General features: G+C 45.4%; 1 protein-coding gene and 3 long non-coding RNA genes across 6 annotated transcripts in view; 3 read left to right on the plus strand and 1 right to left on the minus strand.

Moving 5' to 3' along the window:
• The first annotated feature begins 31 nt into the window (after positions 1 to 31).
• ucn3l (urocortin 3, like) lies at positions 32 to 726 on the plus strand. Its single transcript, XM_061668104.1, has one exon. The coding sequence runs from the start codon at positions 45 to 47 to the stop codon at positions 456 to 458; it is 414 nt and encodes a 137-aa protein (XP_061524088.1). The 5' UTR covers positions 32 to 44; the 3' UTR covers positions 459 to 726.
• A 3,807-nt stretch (positions 727 to 4,533) lies between these two features.
• On the plus strand, positions 4,534 to 5,032 carry LOC133397412 (uncharacterized). The gene is made up of 3 exons (XR_009767609.1): positions 4,534 to 4,589; positions 4,817 to 4,868; positions 4,957 to 5,032. It is a non-coding gene; the product is annotated as an uncharacterized LOC133397412 (long non-coding RNA).
• The window catches only part of LOC133397410 (uncharacterized), a 14,980-nt gene continuing 9,363 nt past the window's right edge, over positions 4,759 to 10,375 (minus strand). The window contains exons 4-6 of one of the 3 annotated variants that reach the window (XR_009767606.1): positions 6,039 to 6,713; positions 5,736 to 5,808; positions 4,759 to 5,633 (exon numbers count right to left, since the gene is read on the minus strand). This is a non-coding gene — a long non-coding RNA (uncharacterized LOC133397410). Of the gene's footprint in view, positions 5,634 to 5,735; positions 5,812 to 6,038; positions 6,714 to 10,375 lie in introns of all 3 variants that reach the window. The other 2 variants (XR_009767607.1, XR_009767605.1) reach the window with 2 other exon arrangements.
• Positions 7,160 to 9,086, plus strand: LOC133397411 (uncharacterized). Its single transcript, XR_009767608.1, has 12 exons — positions 7,160 to 7,243; positions 7,317 to 7,369; positions 7,476 to 7,550; positions 7,658 to 7,783; positions 7,860 to 7,961; positions 8,085 to 8,194; positions 8,262 to 8,314; positions 8,396 to 8,525; positions 8,586 to 8,654; positions 8,734 to 8,831; positions 8,891 to 8,982; positions 9,045 to 9,086. It is a non-coding gene; the product is annotated as an uncharacterized LOC133397411 (long non-coding RNA).

Raw genomic sequence — 10,375 nt, forward strand, 5'->3', positions numbered from 1 at the left:
CCCCCCCCCCTCCAGCAGAGGACCCCCGCCATCCCCCACACGCGATGCTGTCGTCCCTGAAGACCCTGCTGCTGCTCTCGGTCCTGTGCTCGCCCTCCTCCAGCCTGTGCCTCCGCCTGGCCCGCGGCCGATTCGACCTCCTGTGCGACCACCGGTTGGCCGGCGGCTTCTCCCCGGAGGACGGCTGGGGCTCCCTGCTGCGGTCCTCCGCGGACTACCTGGCCGACTCGTCGGCGAGTCGGGAGAAAAGGACTTACAGCGCGGCGCCCAAGTCGCGCTTCCAGAAGAGCCGCGCCAAGCTCCGCGGTCAGGACGAGCGCCGGAGCCGGCTGACTCTGTCCCTGGACGTGCCCACCAACATCATGAACGTGCTCTTCGACGTGGCCAAAGCCCAGAACCTGCGAGCGAAGGCGGCCGAGAACGCGCGTCTGCTCGCGCACATCGGCCGCAGGAAGTGACGCGGCGCCCGCGCTTTGAAAAGGAACTTTGAGGACTTGTTTTCCCATCATTTGCAGTCAGTCGCGTTGTGTTTGTGTCGGCTTACGGGTGACTTCCATGCCGGCGCCTCATTGAAAAGAGCCTGCGGTAACTGACGGCAGAGGCACAATAAATGGCCGGATAGGGACTTTACAGCGAACACGGCCAATTGTCGATGAGAATGAAGTCAACCGCTATGCCCGTTGCCTGTGATTGTGCAGACATCTCTTTTGGCTATGTATTTTTTTTTTCGAGCACTTCCGTCAACTTGAACTGCCACATAAGAATTGTTTTACATGCATCGGGTTTCCCCAGCTGCTTTTTGTTGTTGTTCGTCCATTTCAGAGTCTCAAAGTGCATGGGAATGTCTGCGTGAATATGTGCTCATCAGATGTGTTATTTTTATACACGAAACAAATATTTTCCCCAAATAAAGCAGACGCAACAAACAACACCGCCTCGTCCTGCGCATGGTCTTTTTAATGTTCAATTTCGAACCAGTGATGAAGTGAGTCACAATCACGAGTAAGTGTGGGGGGGGGGGGAACCACATGACGCAATGCTGCCGTCTTGTGGCCAATCGGCGTCGCTGCATCCTGATGGGAATAAGACCAACCACACTTGCCCACTTTCGAGACCGTTTTCCAAGTGGTAACACCACACATTGGCTCTTATCAACTTCATCGGACACGTCAGGGTGGCAGAATGGTCTAAGACTTTACCTTTGCCACAGGTGACCCTGGTTCGTTTCCTCCTTTGCTGATTCATTTGTTTAAACAAATACAAATATTGAAGCTTTCGAAATGGAGAATAAAGAGGGAGTCGAACTTGGTTCGTTCGAACCCAAAGTCGACGTCTTAGACCACTCGACCGACCGAGCTGAGCAACATCAGGATTTTTGTTGTATTTATCCTTCCGCTGCATATCAGTGAAAAATAAATAGGACCAAAAAATTGCAAAAAAATCAAATTAAATGGTCAAGCGGTGTAAAACTTTGCCTCCGGTTCAGATGACCCGTGTTCGAACCCCACTCACTGCCTCACATGTTCACATAAATTCGAAGAATGAATAAGTGGAGGGCAGAAAGAGGGATCGAACACGAGTCAAAGTGAACCAGAGTCAATGTCTTAGACCACTCGACCACTTTCGGCTTGTCAAACTCTACTTTGGAGGTTGTATTTATCGGATCAGGCGACCTCAGTAACCACCAAAAATGGTCAAAAGAACTTAAAAAAAAAGGCACTTGAGCGCCTCGCGTTGGGGGGGGCGGCACTGGCCGACATTCACGACAGTACACATTGGCTCTTATCTACGTCACCGAACACGCCAGTGTGGCCGAATGGTCTAAGACTTTACCTTTGCCACAGGTGACCCGGGTTCGGTTCCTCCCATGCTGATTCATTTCTTGAAACAAATGCAAATATTGAAGCTTTCGAAATGGAGAATAAAGAGGGAGTCGAACTTGGTTCGTTCGAACCCAAAGTCGACGTCTTAGACCACTCGACCAACCGAGCTGAGCAACATCAGGATTTTTGTTGTATTTATCCTTCCGCTGCATATCAGTGAAAAATAAATAGGACCCCAAAATTGCAAAAAAATCAAATCAAATGGTCAAGCGGTGTAAAACGTTGCCTCCGGTTCAGATGACCCGTGTTCGAACCCCACTCACTGCCTCACATGTTCAAATAAATTCGAAGAATGAATAAGTGGAGGGCAGAAAGAGGGATCGAACACGAGTCAAAGTAAACCAGAGTCAATGTCTTAGACCACTCGACCACTTTCGGCTTGTCAAACTCTACTTTGGAGGTTGTATTTATCGGATCAGGCGACCTCAGTAACCACCAAAAATGGTCAAAAGAACTTAAAAAAAAAGGCACTTGAGCGCCTCGCGTTGGGGGGGGCGGCACTGGCCGACATTCACGACAGTACACATTGGCTCTTATCTACGTCACCGAACACGCCAGTGTGGCCGAATGGTCTAAGACTTTACCTTTGCCACAGGTGACCCGGGTTCGGTTCCTCCCATGCTGATTCATTTGTTTAAACAAATGCAAATATTGAAGCTTTCGAAATGGAGAATAAAGAGGGAGTCGAACTTGGTTCGTTCGAACCCAAAGTCGACGTCTTAGACCACTCGACCAACCGAGCTGAGCAACATCAGGATTTTTGTTGTATTTATCCTTCCGCTGCATATCAGTGAAAAATAAATAGGACCAAAAATTGCAAAAAAAATCAAATTAAATGGTCAAGCGGTGTAAAACTTTGCCTCCGGTTCAGATGACCCGTGTTCGAACCCCACTCACTGCCTCACATGTTCAAATAAATTCGAAGAATGAATAAGCGGAGGGCAGAAAGAGGGATCGAACACGAGTCAAAGTAAACCAGAGTCAATGTCTTAGACCACTCGACCACTTTCGGCTTGTCAAACTCTACTTTGGAGGTTGTATTTATCGGATCAGGCGACCTCAGTAACCACCAAAAATGGTCAAAAGAACTTTAAAAAAAAGGCACTTGAGCGCCTCGCGTTGGGGGGGGCGGCACTGGCCGACATTCACGACAGTACACATTGGCTCTTATCTACGTCACCGAACACGCCAGTGTGGCCGAATGGTCTAAGACTTTACCTTTGCCACAGGTGACCCGGGTTCGGTTCCTCCCTTGCTGATTCATTTCTTGAAACAAATGCAAATATTGAAGCTTTCGAAATGGAGAATAAAGAGGGAGTCGAACTTGGTTCGTTCGAACCCAAAGTCGGCGTCTTAGACCACTCGACCAACCGAGCTCAGCAACATCAGGATTTCTGTTGTATTTATCCTTCCGCTGCATATCAGTGAAAAATAAATAGGACCCCAAAATTGCAAAAAAATCAAATCAAATGGTCAAGCGGTGTAAAACTTTGCCTCCGGTTCAGATGATCCGTGTTCGAACCCCACTTACTACCTCACATGTTCACATAAATTCGACAAATGAACAAGTGGAGGGCAGAAAGAGGGATCGAACACGAGTCAAAGTAAACCAGAGTCAATGTCTTAGACCACTCGACCACTTTCGGCTTGTCAAACTCTACTTTGGAGGTTGTATTTATCGGATCAGGCGACCTCAGTAACCACCAAAAATGGTCAAAAGAACTTAAAAAAAAAGGCACTTGAGCGCCTCGCGTTGGGGGGGGCGGCACTGGCCGACATTCACGAAAGTACACATTGGCTCTTATCTACATCACCGGTCAAGCCAGAGTGGCCGAATGGTCTAAGACTTTACCTTTGGTCCAGGTTACTCGGGTTCGACTCCTCACTTGCTGCTTCATTTCTTTAAAGAAATGCAAATATTGAAGCTTTCCAAATGGATAATAGAGAGGGATTCGAACACGGGTCCTTCCAGACCAAAGTCAACTTCTTAGAGCACTCGACAAACCGAGCTGACAAACATCACGACGTTTGTTCTATTTATGCGTTCTGTGCTAGTAAATACAAAACAAATAGGACCAAAAATTGGCGGAAAAAATCAAATAAGGTAGTCGATTGGTGTAAAACTTTGCCTCCGGTTCAGGCGGTCTCGGGTTCGAGCCTCACTTCTCCAAATCGACACATAAATGCAAACATTGAAGGACAGCAAACGGAGGAGAAAGAAGGAATCGAACCCGAGTCGATCTAAACATTAGGTATCGTCGTAGACCACTCGACCACTCTCGGCTTGTCCAACTCGCATTTGGAGGTTGTATTTATCGGATCAGGCGACATTCTCAAGTTTTGACGTTTGGGCGTCGTGTGCGCATATGTAAGAAATAGGAGCAAAGGTACCGGAAACATCAACTGAAGATAGCTCACACGATCACGACGAGAACTTCGGTGCTGGTGGACCAGGATCGAACCTCGCTCGGTCCTGCATTTAGACTTCTTGACATATTTTCGAAGGTTTTAACGTCAAAATACGTTTTTTTTTCTTTCTTTTTGTTAAATAAAGCTTTTTCTTAAAAAAAAACCCCGCACGTGCGATGACGTGGCCAGCTGCAAGCTATTTAAGCTGCGACTAATTGCATGAGCGTTCTTTTCTCCAGCGGCTGACAGCATCCCGTCGTCCTCACGCCGCTGCTGCTCTCCACACATTTCCACAAGGTCAGTCTTCAAACTTCTTCTTTTGCCAAATCTTTTCAACTTGGTTCGCCAACTTTTAACACGAATTCATGTTTCGGCGTGCCAATCAAACTAGCTAGCATGCGTACGAACGTTTGCTTGAATGAAGTTAAATAACGTCAAGTGCCTGCTAAAATGACACAAACTCATTTATTTGACTTGTATGGCAATAAATAAATGCATGAATGCATTGCACTTGATCATGAAAGTATTGGCTCCAACCCTTTCCAACATCTGGAGAGGAGCGCCGTTTCGTGGGAGGTAGGTTGCCATATTCTCAATTAAACTGAATTATAACAACTGTACCTATAAATGTGTGTGTTCATAATTGTCTAATTTCTGTCCACAGGCTTCCGTCTTAAGCGGCCAAACTGATTCTAAAAGATTTACTTCAAAGAGACTTTCTGTATCTTTCACAGCATGACGTCTTGAGGTTTTTATTGCAGCTCGACTTTGTATACACCTGCTTACCAAATGTCACGTTGCTAATTATGTTACTGTGTGTTTCTTTCTTGTTTAGAGAGCCCTGCTCGCATCACTGGTGAGACACGCACACTCGTACACATAAAAAATATATCAATTTGTTTCAGCAAATGATGAGCTACCATGTGGCAAAAGCTAACAGATTTATTCCTGTGATGACATCATTACGGTGGGAACATGTCACAACACCCAAAATGCATTCATCTCCAATGGTGATGGTAAAAGATTGTGCCTTTGCCGCAAACATTCCTTACATCCTGCTTAGATGCTGGACTTTGAGGCTGCAGCTGGCCCTCGCTGGATTTGAACACTGTAAAACAAAATGGCTGATAAACATTTTAGTTTCACATATTTCTCTTAGGTGGTGCAAAAGCATCTTGGCCCTGGAGAACCCGAACCCGGCTTGGACTGACGAGTGACGCAGATTTCCTGCTTCAAGGGCTGACTTGCTCTGCGTCAAAGACGGACATCCTTTTGACTTCATTCAGCGCTGCGTGAGTAACAAGATCGTGTACGAGGCTGACCGTCACCAAATCGGCTGGGCTTGACATGCCGCAAAACAAAATGATTGCCATGAACATTTTTAAACGGGTCTCTTCTTCAGTTCCACCAAAGCTTCAGTCAGTCACTTGCTTGCTTGCTTACTCTGCATGCAGGGTGGCTTCCAGGACAAGTTCCATTGTGGCAGAGAACCACCTTGGCCCCTGAGATCCTGCACCTGCTGGGGAAAAACTGTTCTATGTGACTATGCAGGTGGTCCTCAATGCTGTTGAAACTTGAAAATAAACTCAATTAGCAGTTTGACTGGTTCAGTTTTCTGTGCCCTCAAATGTGTTCTTGTTCTTCCAGAGACTGAGGAGCACGTTCAACTTCCTGTGAGTGCTCCGCGTCGCAGGAAAAACTTGTTTCATCTCAAAACATAAATTAACCACAGTTTGGTTCACTCACCGGTCTTTTTTGCTTCTTCAGGGAGGTCACGACGCGCTCGCCGTGATGGTCATCAGCAATGAGGAAACTGTCATTCCGGCTTCAGTTGGTGCAATTTATTTTCATCTGCAGGAAAAATAAATGCAAATTACAAGTATTTGTTGATCTCACTCTTTTTCTTGCCTTGCATGTTGTCATCTCTTCCTCAGCTGGATGACCACATGAGAAGATGCTGAAGCCAAACTGTGGAGCAGCCTGAGGAGTTGGACATGTTTGAGATGTTTGCACTGGTGTCCACACACACTTGACAGTCCACTCTGAATACACTGAACAATCGTCACAATGTTGTTCAAATGTTTTTCCTTCCTTCATGCTCCGCTTCCTGTGAGCGCTTGGACAAATTCCCAGAGAGAAACAAGTCACATCCTCTTCATTGCTGGTGGGTTTCATCTCTTGTCAAATGTGCTGTATGGCAAAACTTAACAGATGTCTTTTGTTTTAGAAATTCTGGCCTCAGTTTACTATTTTCTTACTGCATGCTCATCTGTGTTAAAGGCAATCTTCTGAAGGAGGATGACTTGCAGCAACCTCTCCTCACATCCTGCTTTTTGTGTGCAGTGTTGACGTCATGCAGAGCTGCGAGAGGAACAAGATGTACGAGGCTCGCCTGTCGCCACGTCTGCTGGGTTTGACACGCTGCAAAACAAAGATTGCCTTAAACATTTTAACATCTTTCTCTTCTGCAGTTTGAAGAGTGCTCCCCTGTTTTTTTTTTTTGACTCTGCGTGCAGGGCGGCTTCCAAAACAAGAGCCATCGTGGAGGAGAAGCACCCTGCCGCACCCTGCCGCACCCCCCCCCCCCCCCCCCCCCCCAAGATCCTGCACCTGCTGGGCAAACAAGTTGTACATGAATGTGCAGAAGGTCCTAAATGCTGTTGAGACTCGAAAATAAACTTGATTAGCAGTGTGACTGGTCCTTCTTGTGTTCAGTTTTGTCCTCAAATGTTTGTTCTTCCAGAGACTGAAGAACATGTTCAACTTCCTGTGAGTGCTCAGTGTCTCTTGTTTCATCTCAAAAACATAATTTAACGACGTTGGGTTAATGTTTGACTCTCAGATGTCTTATTGGCTTCTTCAGGGAGCTCCTGACACATTGGTCGACGCGCTGACTGTGGTGACTGTCATCAGCAACGAGGAAACGGTCATTCCACCTTTCGTGGACTCAGGTGAAACCTTAATGATCTGCAGGAGAAATTTATGCAAATTTACGTGTATTCTTACTCTGCATGTCTTCCTCAGCTGGAAGACTACATCAGAAGGTGCTGAAGCCAAACTGTGGAGCAGCCAGAGAGGTTGGGGAGAAGTTTGATGGTTTGCACTGGTGTCCACACTTTACAGTCCACTCTGTGAATACAGGTCACAATGTTGATCAAATGTTTTTCCTTCCTTCATGCTCAGCTTCCTGTGAATGCAGCCATGTGAGCACTTGGACGAAGTCCCAGGCAGCAACAAGTCACATCCTCTTCATTGCTGGTGGGTTTCATCTCTTGTCAAATGTGCTGTACCACAAAACTTAATGTCTTTTAGAAATGCTGGCCTCAGTTTTCCATTTTCCTCCTGCATGTCCATCTGTATTAAAGGTAATCTGAAGGCGGGTAAGGGACACCTGAGATGACTTGCAGCAACCACTCCTTACATCACGTCTTGACAGCCATCCAGAGCAGCGAGAGGAACAAGATGCACGAGGGGTTCTCAACGAGAACAAAGTATGCATGTTCATGATAAATTTAATTCAGCTGCAATGGTATTTTAATAAAATAAGACTTGTTTTGTTTTGCACAGTAAATTTCAACTGGTCAAAGAAATGTCACCAGTCTTGGAGAACCTGAGTCCAGCATTCCCACACAGCTTGGACTGACTCATGAAGCAATCTCCTTCATTAAGGTCTGACTTGATTTGGTGGTGGGGGAAATGGCATCATGATCAACTGAGATGTAAGCTGCAAACCAACTCTGAAAGTAAGTTTTGAAGATCACTCCTGCTTTTTGGTTTTGACTCTGCATGCAGGCTGGCTTCCGGTCCAGGCCTTCCTCTCATCCTGGTGCGCTCCTCAGCTGAAGGACAACATCCAGAAGGTGACAACCGAAGTGGGGGATGAATTTGAGGAGCCAACTTTGGTACGCTCACAATGCTCTCCACAATTGTGACTTTTCTCTGCCCAAACGTGTTGTTGTTCTTCCACAGGCTGAGGAACATGTTCAGCTTCTTGCGAAGGCTCAGTCGCACATCCTTTCCCTGTAAGTTTTGTTGCAAACAATTTTCTACAAAAAAAGCATGTTGGATATAAGGTTTGATTCACGGATGTCTTTGTTTTCCAGGGTCACAACACACCGGTCCACGCTCTCCTCACGATGACTGGTGACGATCGACAGTGATGAGGAAATTGTTGTCTGTGACTGCTTGGTGAAGTGGACCTGTCATCCAACACTGAAGTTGATGCTTTTAACAGTAAGCTCTTTGCGCTTGACTCCAGTCTTTACTTCTACCAAATTTGTTGTTCTTCCACAGGCTGAGGAACATGTTCCGTTTCCTGCGAGGGCTCAGTCGCAGAAAAAACAAGTTGCACATCCTTTCCCTGTAAGTTTCATTTCAAACAATTTGCTACAAAAAAACATGTTGGGTATAAAGGTTTGATTCACGGATGTCTTTTTCCCAGCGTTCCCGTGCTCTCCTCACGATGACGAGGAAACTGTCGTCAGGGACTGTCTGGTGAAGTAGACCTGTCATCCAACACTGAAGTTGACTCTTTTAACGGTAAGCTCTTTGCTCTTGACTCAGTCTTTACTTCTACCAAATTTGTTGTTTTTCCACAGGTGCTGGGGAACATGGTCAGTGTCCTGGCAATGCAGATGTGCGAGCACTTGGACAGTCCCAGAAAACAAATTTCACACCCTTTTCATCACTGGTGAGTTTCATCATGTCAAACATTTGCAGGACATTAGACTCTCAGATGGCATTTTGTCTTAGGTCTGCACCCTCTTCCCACTGGCCGACGACTTCACCCAACATGTAAGCTTCAAAAAAAAAGTTTGCTTTTTACGCTGCAAAAAAATAAAACTTGTTGGAAAAAAACTTGTCTGACTTTTCTTCGAACAAAAAGTGTGTGTGGGGGGGTATGCATATTGTCAGCCGCTTCATTTGTTACACTTGAGAAGAGTACATTCTCTCTCGCCCCCCCCCCCAGTGTACCTAATGAAGTGGCCACCAATGTTCGCGCATAAAGTATGCGAACATTGGCGGCCACTTCATTAGGTACACTTGGATGGGTAGAACTTACTCTTCCCAAGTGTACCTAATGAAGTGGCCCCCAATGTTCGCGCATAAAGTATGAACTATGCGAACATTGGCGGCCACTTCATTAGGTACACTTGGGACGGGTAGAACTTACTCTTCCCAAGTGTACCTAATGAAATGTTCACACACAAAGTATGAAATATGCAAACATTGGCGGCCACTTCATTAGGTACACTTGAGTACATTCTACTCTCAAGTGTACCTAATGAAGTGACTGCTAATGTTTGCATATGTCATATGCGAGCATTGGCGGCCACTTCATTAGGTACACTTGGGAGGAGTACATTCTACTCTCAAGTGTACCTAATGAAGTGACCGCTAATGTTTGCATATTTCATATGCGAGCATTGGCGGCCACTTCATTAGGTACACTTGGGAGGAGTAGAACTTACTCTTCCCAAGTGTACCTGCAAAGTGCCACTTGTGTGCTTTCATCATGTACAGCCTGGCATCCAGTGTTTTTGTAAATTTATTTTCATTGAGAATGGTTTCAAATTGTAAAAAAAGCAAAACATATTTGCTCAACTGGAAAAAGAGTGTTTTATTGCTAAGTTTAAACTCAGTGAAGGCACAGTTAGCAATAAAACAATCTTTTTGCAGTTCACCCTGATATTGGACAATAAAAACTTTTTTTCCTTTACAATCTGAAACCATTATTGCAATGAAATTATATTTGCAAACACTAGATGGCAGGCTGTTCATGAAAGCAGCTAAAGGCAGAGGACGCCATGTTGTGCTCTTGAGGTGTGTGATGCTGCTGACGTGAGCGCACGCACGCACCCAAAACAAGAACATCATTCAATGGTTCTATTCATGTGCTTTTAAGAAGTTGCAATAAAACAAACGTTCAAATAACAGCAACCTAGTTTTTTAATAATTATATTTTTAAAAAATCTAATTTGGTGTTATTTTCCCAACTTTGTCCAAAAAAATCATTAGATGCATTTTGAAATAACTTAGTAAAACAACACCATGTTACTAAAAAAAAAAAAAAAAAGTTATTT

This window comes from Phycodurus eques, chromosome 22 (genome assembly GCF_024500275.1).
Source record: "Phycodurus eques isolate BA_2022a chromosome 22, UOR_Pequ_1.1, whole genome shotgun sequence".
In the NCBI taxonomy this organism is placed as follows: Eukaryota; Metazoa; Chordata; class Actinopteri; order Syngnathiformes; family Syngnathidae; genus Phycodurus; species Phycodurus eques.